Source organism: Balaenoptera acutorostrata, chromosome 1 (genome assembly GCF_949987535.1).
Source record: "Balaenoptera acutorostrata chromosome 1, mBalAcu1.1, whole genome shotgun sequence".
Classification (NCBI taxonomy): Eukaryota; Metazoa; Chordata; class Mammalia; order Artiodactyla; family Balaenopteridae; genus Balaenoptera; species Balaenoptera acutorostrata.
In genome coordinates, this window is record NC_080064.1 from 131,322,720 (window position 1) to 131,337,354 (window position 14,635).

General features: G+C 47.2%; 1 protein-coding gene across 2 annotated transcripts in view; it reads left to right on the forward strand.

Moving 5' to 3' along the window:
- Positions 1–1,009: 1,009 nt before the first annotated feature.
- Positions 1,010–14,635, forward strand: part of PRRX1 (paired related homeobox 1) — a 72,385-nt gene continuing 58,759 nt past the window's right edge. For both annotated transcript variants that reach the window (XM_007172512.2, XM_007172513.3), the window contains exon 1: positions 1,010–2,385. In XM_007172512.2, the coding sequence (XP_007172574.1) occupies positions 2,145–2,385 (241 nt within the window). In that variant the 5' untranslated portion in view covers positions 1,010–2,144. The remainder of the gene's footprint in view (positions 2,386–14,635) is intronic.

The window sequence follows — 14,635 nt, forward strand, 5'->3', positions numbered from 1 at the left end:
AAAACACTTAATATTTTACTTACTAGTCATATAGTAACTCATTTCTAATGAGACTATTAAAGCTGTACCAAATTCCAACAGGTCATGAAAAAATCGCTCAGCACCTCTCTGTCGTCTGTCGAGCTAGGGCTCAGCATTAGAACGACAAAGCATTATCCGTAGACTTAGATGGGGGTTCGTCCACCCCTTTCCGTCCTTCCTCCCTCCTCCACCCCCAGGGCAGCCGGACTGTACCCTGAACCTCCGCTGGAGCCTCCGCCCGCAGCTGGCTCTAGGAGTGCCCCTGCTTCCTCCGCATCTGGGCAGCGCGACCCTCTCGGCTTAGCGTCGTAGCCTGGGGAAGCGACCTTGGCCGCGCCAAAGAGGTTACGAAATTGGCCAGCGTGGGGGGAAGGGGAGCAATTATGACAAACTCCTAGAGTCCTTTCTTCCAGCTAAATAAATATGTAAATTTCCTACTGCCTGGCCCCGGGATTCCTAGCGGCGCGGAAAGACTCGAATCGATTCAGTGCCTTCTAGATCTCCCCCAACCTGCCTTCAGTCCACGGAGGAAGCGTGGGAGAGCCTTCCATTATGATCACTCCTGTCATTTTATTACATTATTTAATAGGCTGCCTCTACAGGGCCAAATGTAGCCTTAATATGCTTGCTGTCTCCCTTGTTCTCAGACGCTCTTCCAGCCCCACCACCCAAAAATTGTTAGAACAGCAGGAAACGTTAAAAAAAAAAAAAAAAGAAAGGCAGAGGGAGAAGAAAATTTGATTGAGATAGTTGTGGATTTTTTCCAACAAGTTTCCCCGCAGCTGTTATCAAAACATGCAAATGAGATTTTCCAACAGGATCTTAAACAAATCTGGAGGAGTTAATGCCGAAGCAAAATAATCAGCCCGTTTGAAGTGACTATGGGTTTCAGTTTGTCTTTTCTCCCCGTGATACTATTGCAGGGGAATGATAATTAGACCTTTACTTAAAAAATCCGAAGGGGCTCTCTCGTTTTCTTTTCCCTCCCTTTTCTCCCCCCTCCTCCCTCTCTCCCTCTCTCGCTCCCTCCCTCTCTCCTTCTTTCTTGCTCAGAAGTTGGCAAAGGGGGTTTTCTTAATCAGACTGTTTTTTTGGTCCGAGGGAAAGGAGGAAGAAGGAGATTGTGATGGAGAAAAGGGGTCTGTAAAACGTCAGGCACCGCACAAAGGCTTTGCCACGTAATTACAGGCTCCTATTAAGTCGAGATCTGCCCTCCCAGGGGTCTCCAATTTTCTTGTATTCCCTACAAAGCCTCCTCTGCATGCCAGTTTGTGCCTTTTGAAGTGCCAGAGAGCTTCTTGATCCAACTGAGAAGGAAAAAGGAGCTCAGCAAGAAGAGGGGGAGAGGGAGAAGGGAACGGGGAAACCCACCACCCTCCTTCGGACTCTTGGAGCCCTTTTTTTTTTTTTTTTCCTTACGAAAAGTAAAGTGAGAATCCTGCTCTCCAATACATCTGCAAGACATCACCCTCTCCTCCTGAAACTTTAGTCACTCCTGAGAATCCACAGGAGTGCAGAGAGGGGGAACACGTTTTCTTGAAGATGTTTTAAAGCTGGAACAAGCCTTCTTCTGTTGGTGCTTGAACTCTTGCCTGGGAATAACTTTTTTAACCTTAAAAAAAAAAAAAACCACTTTGATTCTTCTCTCCCACCCCTTCTTCTCTGTTCTTCTGTTTGCCTAACTCCCCCGCCCTGCTGGCCTCCCCTTTCCTCTCTCCCCCTTATTATTATTTTTAGTGTGTGCGCGTGGACGCTTTTGGAGAGCTGGAAGGGATTTTTTTCTCCTGACTTGAACATAGGGTGACTTTTAATTTTATTTTTTGGTGTGGATTATCTCTTTGGACCCCGCCGGACTTGGCCTCAGGAAAGCAACCGAGGCTGTCGAAGGCTGCTGGTGCAGAACGCTCTGCTCTACACAAGGGGGTCCCCCGCCCTCTTTCCACTTTTTTTTTGTTCTTCCCCTCCTTCTCTCTCTCTCTCTCTCTCTCCCTCTCTCTCTCTCTCTCTCTCTCTCCACTCCCCCCCTCTCTTCCCCACTCTTCTCCTCTCCCCCCTCGCGCCCACAGCGTTTGGTGTTGATTCGAGCGGGAAGAGGGGGGTGGGTGGGATCGGAGGGGGAGACCATGACCTCCAGCTACGGGCACGTTCTGGAGCGGCAACCGGCGCTGGGCGGCCGCTTGGACAGCCCGGGCAACCTCGACACCCTGCAGGCGAAAAAGAACTTCTCCGTCAGTCACCTGCTAGACCTGGAGGAAGCCGGGGACATGGTGGCGGCGCAGGCGGACGAGAGCGTGGGCGAGGCCGGCCGGAGCCTACTGGAGTCGCCGGGACTCACCAGCGGCAGCGACACCCCGCAACAGGACAGTGAGTGAGGGGCGCATGCCCGCGGGGGTGTGTGTCCCGGGTCGAGGGCGGGGGTCCGGGCTGGGCGGCTGGAGCCCGCCTGGAGCCAGGGGGAGAAAGTCAGGAACCAGGAGAGGTTGGTGGCAGTGGCCGGAGGAATGGCCGGTCACAGACAGAGGGAGAAGGATGAGAAAAGGAGGGCTCCGCGGAGGACGGAGCCAGGGCGGACGCTGGAGGGAGGCCCTGCGGTTGGGGTCAGGGACTCTGCCCGCCGCAGAGTCTCGCCGAAGCCGACTGCGCTGCCTCTCCGTCCCGAACGAGTGCGGCTGCCAGATCTTCCCGCTTGCGGGGCGACGGGGCTGGGCTGGAAAAGGGTCCCAGAGCGGTGCAAATTCGGGGAGCCCGCCCTGTTTCGGAAGACATTGGGTTAAAGATGCTGAGTCGAGTCCGGAGGGCTTCTCCCGGGCGGCGTAAGCGGGTTGGAGGGCAGACGGGACAGAGGTGGCGGAGGGCACCGCGTGAATCGAGCTAGACCCGCGCTGCTCTGGCTGCGCACCGCGCGCGGGCTCCGAAGGCCGGGTGTGCCGGAGGGGCGGCGCCGGAGCGCCCGGCTAGAAAGCCGGATCCGCTCTCTGTCCCCGGCTGTTGCGGACACCTGCATAAGGGTTTGAGACCTCCGGTAGAATGAAAGGCCTGAATGACACGGGAAGACTCAGGCGAAGCAAAGGTAGTGTCCTTTAGGGGTGAAACCCGAGCTGCCGCCCCGCATGAGCCCGCACGGGAGAGATGCGCTGGGGGAGCGCGGAGCGCTGTGTCGCATTGAAGGAGCTCTCCCTACTGGCCCCAAAATTTCCAGAAAAGTCCATGTATAGTCTCCCTTCCGCAACCTACCTGATTGGTATCGCGCCCCCAAGGAAATCTCACCTCGCGTTATTAGCTGTACCTCAAAAAACGTGACTCGGAGTGTATCCATACGTCCTGGAGTCTATAACAGACCTGTCACCTGCCTCATCCCAGGTGACGTGGGGTTGGATATTTCCTACACAAGGTTGCTAGAGTCAGAACTTGGCTGGAAGTTTTTAAATGAGGCTGATCCCTTTCCATGCCATTATTTGCTGACTGCTATTTTGTCTTGGAACTTGGAGACTGTGGAACCAGGGGGTCCACTGGAATTCTGTGATTTTCAAAAAACAGTGCCAAGGTCAGACTCTCAGAAAACAGATAGCAAAGCAAACGGGACTTAGAAACAGCTGGAAGCAAGGCCTGTGCAAGGTGGTGGGAGGGCCAAGCTGAAACAGGCCGCAGGGAGAGCCCATCTCTACCGCAGGCCGCCTGCTGCTTGCCCTGCATCCTTGGTCCAGGCCTGGGCTCCCCTTAGAGTTTATTAGCCAAAAGCAAACTGGGGCAGATCTACCCTACTACGCGCAGAGGCAGAGGGTGATGGGGAGTCTGACCTGGCCTGACACTAGGGAAAAACTGGGCAACTCTGAGGAGTGAAGACCCGTGTCCCCAAGTCCCCGAGAATGGCTAGGCGCAGAGGCCTCCTTGTTGAGGTTACTGGTGCTTTCTGGGGAGCTGCTCAGGCCCAGCACAGGCAGGCAGCATGAGTCAACCACCGAAGGCGTAGGCACTTGTAGCTCAAGAAAATGCACTGTGAAATCATATTATTTTAAAACACTTTACTAGGGAATATTTAAATATACAAAGAGTAGGCAGAATAGGATTATGAATTTCCATGTGCCTATTACCCAGCTTCACTAATTCTGCAAATTCTGCCGTTTTTTGTTTTGCCATGGCTAATTATTAATCACAACGTTTATCACTATTCGGAGAACTGAAGGCTGGACCCACAACAGAAAACAACATTGTGAAGAAACTGCTGTATAGAAAATCAGGGTGCGGCAAGGGAGACCAGCCAGGGTTGCTTTGCCCCAAAAGCAAGCGGAGGGCTGTGTAAAGCAGGCCCAGGGTCAGTGGCCACAGCAAGCCCAGGGCCCACGCAGGCCAGGGCTGGAGAGATGCTGACGGTTCCTGTCGTTTGACTTTAAGTGGACACAAAGAGAGGGGAGTTCGGGTTCATGGAGGCCTCCTAGTGGGTACAGAGCAAGACCGGGCTGAGGCGCCCAGCTGGGAAGCACCCCCAAGCTGAGGCGAGGCTGCAGTGGTGGGGAGGCAGCCCAGGGGTGGCTCTTTCAAGACCCAGGCCTGGCGCAGCTGAGGCTGTGTTGAGCACGTGACAACTGCGGGGCGGTTGGCGACAGGCAAAGGGCAGTAGGAGGAGTTGGGGACCGTTTGTCCTGAGGGAAAAAGGGATGACACCTGTGGGAACCTGCCTGCTTGATACTTGAGCACATCACAGAGTTTCTAGTAGTAAGGAGGCCTAGTGGGGAGTGACCCCAGAAAGGAAACAGATTCTGGGGGAGAGGGTGTTTGAGGAAGAATGGTAGACAAACAGTTCCAGAAGGAGGTCACAGAATGCAGAGCGAGGTGATGGGGATGAGCTGATGGACACCTGGGACTGAGAAAGTAGCCGAGAAAAAACACACACCCAACCACCACCACCCCCCCCCCACACACACGCCACAGGCCTTGCTTTCTGGAGATGACCAGGGCCTATCCTTCTAACAAATAGTAGTTGCTTTTTAGAAGCAATGTTTCCTCAACCTCCTTCCCCATCTCTGGGATGAGAATAAGAGGGTTTGGTAAGTTGAGTGATAGCAAGTGTCCAGGGGGACCCTTGTCCTTAGTCTTGGGCCCCAACCAGGAGATGCCAAGGAAGCTGTAATGAGCTACCTGGAAGTCAGGACCAGTGGAGCCCTGCTGGCCTCCAGTCCCCTGTGGGCAGTGAGGGTCAGACTGTGAATCAGAGAAGAGAGGAGCCTCCAGGCAGGGGGTTGGAGCTAGGCTGCCAGCCGCCAAGGACAGAGGAGGGCACCAAGAGTCAGGCGCTTTTAGCAGCCTGCTGGGAGTCTACTCCAGAGTGAGAAATCCTATTCTCCTTTGGAGAGATGAGGAACATTTAAAAGACACCTTTTCCTCTTAGAGCTATATAGAAACAGGTCCTTCCTAAATTTTCTGTTCAGCTGAAATAAGTAAAACAGACTCTACTTACACTTGCAATATTAGATCATTAATACTGCAAATTTTTCTGAATTACAAACTGGACCCGTCTTAGCAAAGAGGGGCCAAGTACTGTCCAAAGTGAAGGCTTCCCGCTGATCTCCTGCACTCCACACCACAATTCTGTTCCCCCCCCCCTTTTTTCTTATTCACTCCACTTTCCTCTCTGTTGAAGGATTTCTTTCTCCTTTTACTGATACTCCCAGCCTAGTAAATTTCTCAAACTTCTCGGTTCAAATATCTTAAGTGTTTAAAGAAACGGTTCTTTAACACGGTTAGAAATCCAGTGGCTAATGGGGGCGTGTGGAGTGAGAAGGGGGTGGTGGTAGAACAGGGGTAGTCAGGGAGAGGAAAGAGAAACAGGTCATAAAAATAGGCAGACCTACTTCTAGGAGGACGGTGCATCCCGCTGTCATTTCTTAATCTGAACTTCTGCAAACTCTTAAAAAAAAAAAAAAAGCGCCTGCCTTCCACGTTCCCAACCTCTAAATTAGTGAAACCAGATTGTCCTAATAAGACCTTTTGTTGGAAACACATGTAGCCATAAAAAGGTAGACGGAAAGTCAATTAGACACGCGTGCACACTAGCACACATTCACAAGGCTGTTCTAAGTGTGCACCGGGCGCAGCTGGACCTCGGGCCACGGCGGGATGCAAATGCAGAACAGCGGCGCGGGGAAATCGATTTGTCACAAAGGGAGAGGTGTAAACGCGGCGCGAAGGAATCACCCGCCCAATGCGCCTGCCACATTCCTGGGGGCCCATCTCTGCCGACTCCTGTAGGCCAGAGAAACGCCCAGGAGAGCGGGACCGTTCTCCAGGGCGCTCCCTGCTTGGAATTCATATCGGAACATCAGTTCCACTGGAGTCTCAATATCTGCAACACCTACAGCGCCAAGAAATTTTCCTATGCGGCACTACCCTGGGGCCCTGGAGCCGGTGCCGCCACCCTGAATTTGGGCCCCGATTCAGGGGAGGGGAGCGAACGAAATATACCGTTTTAAGCGTAGCCTGGAATGTTTTTCTCTTTAAAGGAGGCAGTGAAATCCAGGATCAAGGGAGGTCACTGAGTCCCCAAGGTTGAATGTCAAGTCCAGAAAAGAGGTTGTGAATTCTGTTCACCTTACGTGCAGAAGCAAGGGGCTGAATGGCCTCCTCTTACCGTTTCGGAGAAATTGACCGTCTAGTGACTCCCTCCCGCTTTGGAGCGAAGGGCGCTTGGAGTTTGAAGCTTCGGGGAGGGGAGCCTCTAAAGTCCGAGGCCTCGGCTGCCAATACTCCCTGGGGCTCCAGATCCCCCAGGTCTAGAAGACAGTGAGTCACTGGCTCCACAGTTCACTTCACTGAGGAGGCCCTGCCCAAGTCTCCGGAGCGCCTTTCCCGCACCTTGGGCGTCGCGCAAACCTGCATTTTTGCTCGGCGACCTTAACCTTCCCCGGGCAAGCTCAGGTCAGAGTGTAGGGGCGTCTGGCGGGGAGCAGTAGGTCACACGGGTCCCTGCAGTTCCTTCGTCTTCCCAGGGGCGTCATTTTAGATTTTACAACACGAGTAAATAAATCATCTCCAAACCAACAAGATGTCACCCCCCCTCCCGCCCCCTGCGAAAACCCCCCAGCAATTTCAGAGCCAAGATCTTCCTACTCCACTGTCTCAGATCAGCTCAGATCCGAATTTTGAACGCCGCTCCGGTCAGCAGCTACCTCTGGGAACCTTTTTCGGTTTTAAATGACATCTATAGATTTTCAACGATGAGGATCTCTAGACCCATTTGATTTTTCTTTTAAAAGATGTGTTTCTTTTACAGTTCCTCTCCCATATCCTGTTTACCTGCTCCCTCCTTCAGCAGGGCCGACAGTCAAAGCAGACCTCCAGCTCCTGGAGAACCCCTCTCCTTCGCGGGGGCCCAGGGACGCGGGTACGAGGAAGTTGCAAATCCGTGCGCGCCTGTGCGTGCGCGGCGAACCCCGCGTGCCTCTCGCTCCTGGCGGTGAGGACTTTCAATGGCTCTGAGAATATGTATTTATTTTTTACCCTTTAGGAGAGATGGAGTCAGCAAAAGCCATAAGAAGTACAATTTTTAGGAATCGGGGGAGTGTATTTGTAGAAAAGGATATAAGGCTTTTTTTGTTGTTGTTGTTGTCCCCCTGAGAGTGGATAAGGGGCCAACTCCCTGTTGCCACTTCGTGTCCAAACATTTACAGAACTACCTGTGATTGCGGGCCATTGTAATCCGATTGGACGCTCTTTGTCGAATTCCGGGTTTTAATTTGATGCGGGGCGAGTGCCACTCTCATAGTTTTGGTACATTTTAACTCCCTTTTCAACAATTCAAAGGAGATGCATATGTCAACAGCATTATTATTTATCCACAAGAATTTAGATTCTTGTAAAATCAAATAGTTTGGTGAGCAGGCTAACAGCACTCAGTTAAAAACCAACCATCTCAAAAAGTAATAATAATATCAACAAACTGCCACGAACTCCTTTTCTCTAAATGCTGTTTGTTATTAAATCAGTAAATGCGGAGAAACATTGCTGAGACGTCTGAGGAGGGACAGTCATCGGTGTTTCAGGGTCAGTGGGTTTGTTTTCCAAACAAACGTAAGTTTTTGAGTAAGGAGTCTCCACCGTGGTCTGAATATTAGTAGATTCTTGGCATTGTCATTTGTCTAATTTAGTGAGGCAGCCTCAAGGAAGTAGTCGTACAGAGAATTATGGCCTATGAATTTTAGGTTTAAGACAAAAAAAAACCCCACTACATTTCACTTGTCCTGGAAGCACTTTTCTTGATGAAAAAATATCTGGGAAGCCGATTACAGGGGCAAGCAACTTCAGGGGAGGGGAGGGGAACAAAGGCACAAATGGTGGTGGGTTGGGGAAATTTTATGAAAGAAAATAAAGAAAACACGTCAGAACAAATCAATTCCAAACACAAGTGACTTCTCAGAAGAGTCTGAGTGCAACTAGAATCAAGGATTCTGCTGTTCCCGGAGTTCTCAAATACAGGAATTTATATAGGTCTGAGTTAGGACCAGAATGCAGTTCTCGGGCACTGGATAGCCGTCGCTTTGCTGCACCACGTAATGAGGGAGCTGTAATTCCCAAGAACTTTGGGCCTCATTTTTGCCATTATTGATTTCCCCAGACTCAGCTCCAAATGAGGAATGCATTTGAAAAATGTGTATTAATTTGAATCCCCAAGACCCGAGTTATAAGAAAGAACAAGGACAGGTCCTCTGGTTCCTATTTTGTCTACTTTCAAGGAGTTATTTGCAAGCGATTGGAAATGCTCTTAACTGCCGGATGAGGAGAGACTATACCGAAACTCTCGTGCAGGAATGGCGGTCGCACCCGGCCAGAACTGCAGGCTCTCTTCGACGCTCATCTATTTGGGGGAAGAGGGGCGGGAGACGTGGGGGAGGGAGTAGATTGGGCGAGGGAGAATTAATTCAGTAATTCAGTGAAGAATTTTAACTTGTAAAATAGAGACACAGTATCTTAGATTTTAATGTTCTCCATCTCTGCTGGCCGGGACGAAGATGCGAAAACCGCCACCCCACCTCCGCCCTTTTCCTCCCAGTTCCAGGGGCGCTGGGGCGCAGCTCTCGGCGAGGTGGAACGCACTCGCGAGCCTTGCCAGACGCACCTCTCCTTGCTCTCTCTCGCCGAAAGGGGGCGCATTCCTCCCAGGTCGGGGCTGGAACTTAACCCCGGCCCTCAAAAACCCTTGGACTCCCGCAGGAGAGAGAGACGTGCTGGAAGACCCCTCTACACAGGTAGCAAAAGATGGGAAATATCAATAGCGTGAAGTCACTGCGGGGACTGCGTAAATATACGCTACACATGCGTTTTAACGGAAACATGGAAACAGCTGGTAGGCTTTGTGCCTTCCTCTACTTTGAAATGAGGGTGGTCAGTATTCCAGGGTTAGCAGGCAGGGACGGGAGGAGAGTGGTACTAGATGACCCTGGATAGGTGGGTGCTAGGGCTGATGCCTGGGTTCCAATGGGAAGGAGAAGGTTTGTCCTTATGGAGGTGGGTGAGACATTTCTGTAGATGAACTCCAAGTATTTAAAGAAAGAGGGGCAGTTCTGAGAGACGGAGAGCTGGCAGTAGTAGTGAGATGCTGCAAAACTGCCACAGAAACCCTCATAGTACCTGAAGTCCTTGGATAGGGCAGAGCGTTGGCCACCTTAGAGTTAGGCCCTAGGGTTAGGGTAAGCCTCTTCCCCTCAAAGGAAGAGAAATAGCTGCCCCCGCCGTCTTTTGTGTGCCTGCAACTTGGGCACTCACAACCATTTCCAACCCCTGAATCTGACTCCTGGCCTCCACTGATCCTCCCTTTTTGGGCAAGAGTTTCAAGAGACTTACAGGACAGATGAGGATACACCCTTGTACATCTTGGGATCTTCTACTTCTCTCTTGGTCTGTTTCTCACCCTGACATTGGAGGGTCAACAGGACAAGGCAATGCTGGGAACAACAAACGGACAGAATGAATATTTTGTCTTCTTAGCATCGATGGTAGTTTATACATACCTTCCAAGATAATCTTGAGCTTGGGTGTTCACTAGAAACAGAAGCATGAGGCCAGAACTGGAAGGGAAATTGCTTTCCCACAAACGTTTGTCTGAGAGTAAGAACATTCACCCCATTCACTTAATTTCTCATCATCAGTCATGTCATTATATTTTAAGGGACCTCGCAGTGCTGGAAGGTGGTGTAGTTATAAATAAGCATAAAAACAGATGGGTACTCTTCCAGTACTCTGAATATACGTGCGGAGGCCAAATCTCTTTAAAGATGATTGAGATATACAACTTAAAGGCCAAGGGGCTCAACTCAATCAAAATTTGAGCCAGGAAATGCTAAGTTCAATCAGCTTGACTATGGGCAAAGTGAAAGGCCTAGCCAGCACTTCAGATATATACAGAGAACATGTTTTCTCAAGTTGCCGTTGTATTTATCTACACAAATTCATGGTAGTCTGCAAAGGTCTTGGTAGAATTGGCTTGGGTCTGTTGAGTGATAGGGAGTCAGTGTTCCAGCCTTCTGAGCTTGTCCACCATCCTTTTCTTCTTTGCATTCATTTCCTGTGCCCCAACTGGCTGTCCAAGATCTGTGTGCTGTGGAGAAAACTGATGCTAGAGGCCACAGAAGCCTCTTAAATGCTGTTCTAGAATCCTCAGAAAAGGAGAAGGCTTTTGATCAAAATATGTAATGTACTAGGTATTTTCATGTATTTGTCCTCTCTGATGATTCATTTTATAATAGCCGGTTAGAGACTTCTTGGGGATTGAGGTTTGGGAAACTGGTTACTATTCTGCTTCTTTTTCAAGTAACTCATAAATATATGAAGTTGAAAGTTCTAGTGGAAACAGGCATTGAATCTAACTCTTTATACCTGGACACTGACATACATCAACATTAATCCAAACTGGGAGGTGACACTAAATAATTATGTACATTGTGACTTTTCTTTCCATTTTCTACCAGTGCTACTTCCCTAAATACTGGTCTGGATTACAGCAGTCACACACCACTGGGACAGGTGCCAAACTGTTGTCTGTGCTCAGTAAATGCTTATTAAGTGATAGAATGAGCTCCCTAAGTTTAGTGGATACCCTTTCTAACCTAGCATAAGTACTAAGCCCCCTCCCCTCCTCTTCCCACTCTAAACCCTTTGCCTTGGAGATCTCCTCTAGGCTCACCATTTTAGTAACCATCTATATACTAATGACTCCCAGGATATAACTTCAAGGCCCCCCCTTGGAGCTGCAGATCTATATATGCATCTACCTATTGGACATTTCCATTTGAACAGCACAAAATGCTTCAACCTCAAAAACAACCTAAACATGGCACTAATGAGCTCCTTTTCCCAGTCTGATCCTCTCATAACTTTTTCTGTTTTCCTATATCAAAACATGTGGGTGCAACACTCAGAAACTTCAGACTCATCCTTGACTCCTTCCTTTATGCCTCTGTCCAATCCAACTCCAAATCCCAACAATTTTACCTTCTAAAATCACTTGAATTCATGTCCTTTTTAAATCTTTACGATATCTCACCTGCACTGCTAAGCCAGCCTCCTAACTAATTGGGTCTGCCTGCATCCATGCTTGTCCTCCTCTGTGTGTACATGATGGCAGAGTGGATATAACAGATCTTCAAAGAATATTGGTTGAATGAATGAGTGAATGCTAGTGCATTTTTTACAAATATATTTTTAAAAAAATCATGGCTCTCCTCTTCTTTAGAATTCACAATTACTTTTCATTCTTTTCTATCTTAAGACCAAATTTTGTCCTGTTTTTTTTAAAATCACTCTTTACAATCTATATTTTTATCTCTGCCCCAGCAACCTGCTCATTCACACACACATGCTGATTCGAACCATTCCCCTGCTTTTCACTAGTATGCCAGTTAGGCTAGTACATGTGCTCTAGTCTCTTTTCTGTGTCTTTGATTCTGATCTGAAATGTACTTGCTCCATGCCTCTTTTTTGCAAACCCACCCATGCTACCTTTCAAGGTTCTGCTTCCATCACCTCCTTGTGACATCTTCTTTGTCTGCTTCTTTTAGACAAAGCAAATCCCTTTTCTCAATGCTTACTGTAGAAATAATCAGTTCCTCTACAGGTATTGCTTAATTCTTTTCTAAATATTTTAAATTGTTAATTTACCTTGAGAATTTTCTTAAGATTAGAGACTTTTTTGGGCGGGGTTTATTCCACAGGTGTAGTAAGCAAATAAATCAAATAGATAATTTTAGGGAGGTATTGTATGATTCTTCTGTTTATGCAATCTCTAATGCAAGTAATTTTTAAAATATGAGTAATACCAAAGTGCAATACATGCTTATTTTAGAAAATGTATTATTTTACATTAAAAAGTTTAAGTGGGAAAGTCAACTAAATTTCACCACCCTGAGGTAGACACAGGTAACAGTTAGATGTTAAAGTATTTCTTTTTTATTTTTTACACAATGTTTGTATTAACATTTTTTTTTATAAATTTATTTATTTTTATTTTTGGCTGCGTTGAGTCTTCTTTGCTGCATGCGGGCTTTCTCTAGTTGCGGCGAGCGGGGGCTACTCTTCGTTGTGGTGTGCAGGCTTCTCATTGCGGTGGCTTCTCTTGTTGTGGAGCGTGGCCTTCAGTAGTTGTGACGCGTGGGCTCAGTAGTTGTGGCTCACGGGCTCTAGAGCGCAAGCTCAGTAGTTGTGGCACATGGGCTTAATTGCTCCATGGCATTTGGGATCTTCCCAGACCAGGGTTTGTACCTGTGTCCCCTGCATTGGTAGGCGGATTCTTAACCACTGCGCCACCAGGGAAGCCCATGTACAACATTCTTGATGGCTGATTTTTCTTAATTTTTCAAAGACTGTTTCCACCAAATTAAGAAAACACACACACGTTGAACCCACTCGCTTTCATCAGAAAAGTTAAACAAACACACAAACAACAAACAAAAGTTCTCCAAGAATGATGAGAGCTGTGACATCACAGTTATTTCCCAGCGTTCTCAAGTTCCAGTGGGTACATTTCCAGCAGTAAAGACCTTCAGAGTAAACAGTTTCTTTTTCTTTTCTGCTTGTTCTAGCTGGGAACCTTCCCTAGACATGAGCACATGTCTCCTTTTGAAATTGGAAAAGCCTGCATAATACCTAAAGGACATTCCAAGACCACAGTTGGAGAGCTACTGCTCAAAAAAAATCATTTTTACATGATTTAGTAAGAAAAGTGCCACAAAGCAAGTTGAGAAGAAAATATCTTAAGGAACTGAACATTTTCTATTATTGTAGATCCCTGGATCTTGAATTTTCTTTTATTAAATGTTTTAAGACTCATACATGCTTTTGTAGAAAAAAGAGGAGGAAAATGATACATATTTCTCTGTACCCTGTAGAATGATGATTGGGTTGGATAGCAACATATTCCAGGACACGGTTGTGTGTTTTGACAGAAGACGAAGCACTTAGAAAAATCAAAGACAATGCATTTATCCAGATATGAAAGTCTGCAGTCCCCCAGCCCTTATTTAAAGTGATAATTGCAGAGAAAATATAAATTGTTATTATGAAGTCTATGTAAAAATCATTCCCAGGCAAAATGATGTTGAAACATTTGCCTGATGAATGCAAATATTTTCTTTGGGGAAAGTATTAACAAGTGATATAACATCATGCAGAACAAAATTTTAAAATTATGAATTAGATATAGCTAAATAATTAATCCTTCTCTTTCTCATGAAAAAGGGGGAACAGGGAGAGTAATCATCATTTTTGAGGATTAAAAATCACTCTTCCCCAATAAAAGTTTCTGCAGTTTCCCACATTGCCTAGTTTTAAAGGAGGAAAGAAGGAGAACCACCCAGAGAGCTCTTTGCCTATAACCAGATGTGCTGTTCAGCTGCTCTAATCCTCAAGTTCGAGGGGAGAACACAGGATGAATCCTTAACACATTTAAGAAATAAAACGTAGTTTGGTTCATTAATCACGAAACTGAAATCTGCAGTTTCGCTGCATATATTTCAAAGGCTGAATCCCTTTTGACAAGAGAAGAAGAAAATAATATCACTGCATGTTTGACTGTTATTGAGTCTGTTCTAGCTTCCCTCAGGGAAGAAGAGACTTTTCCGCGTGTGATCATTTTTTACTCAGAATATATGAAGTGTTATTTAAATTTATGTATTTTTTCCCTTACCCTAACATTCTTCTTTCTCAGGGTGATGAGAATATCTGTTGTCTGCACTGTTTTGGATTTTTCTTTTGTGTGTGTGTGTGTGTTTGAAGATTCAGGGCTACCTTGAACAGCCAGGAAATTCCAGCTGTGCTTGGGTAGGCCTTAAAAGTACAATTGTTTAAACTGAATTAATATACTCAGGCTGCTGGTTTGCTTAATTCTTTTCCCTTATTACTTGTATAAATTGATGACTTACTTGTCTTAAAAGATTAATAACATTAATAAGAGGAATGATAAAGTGAGATAAAATGTGAAACTGCTTCACAAACTCTAAGAACATGTGCCACTGATTATGTTTTATAAAGGCAATTCTAAGAAGCAGGTAGGGGTAGCATAATTATTTTTATGTTACAGATAAGAAAACTGTGGCTTGGAGAATTTTAGTGAGCTACTGTTGAGTGACTT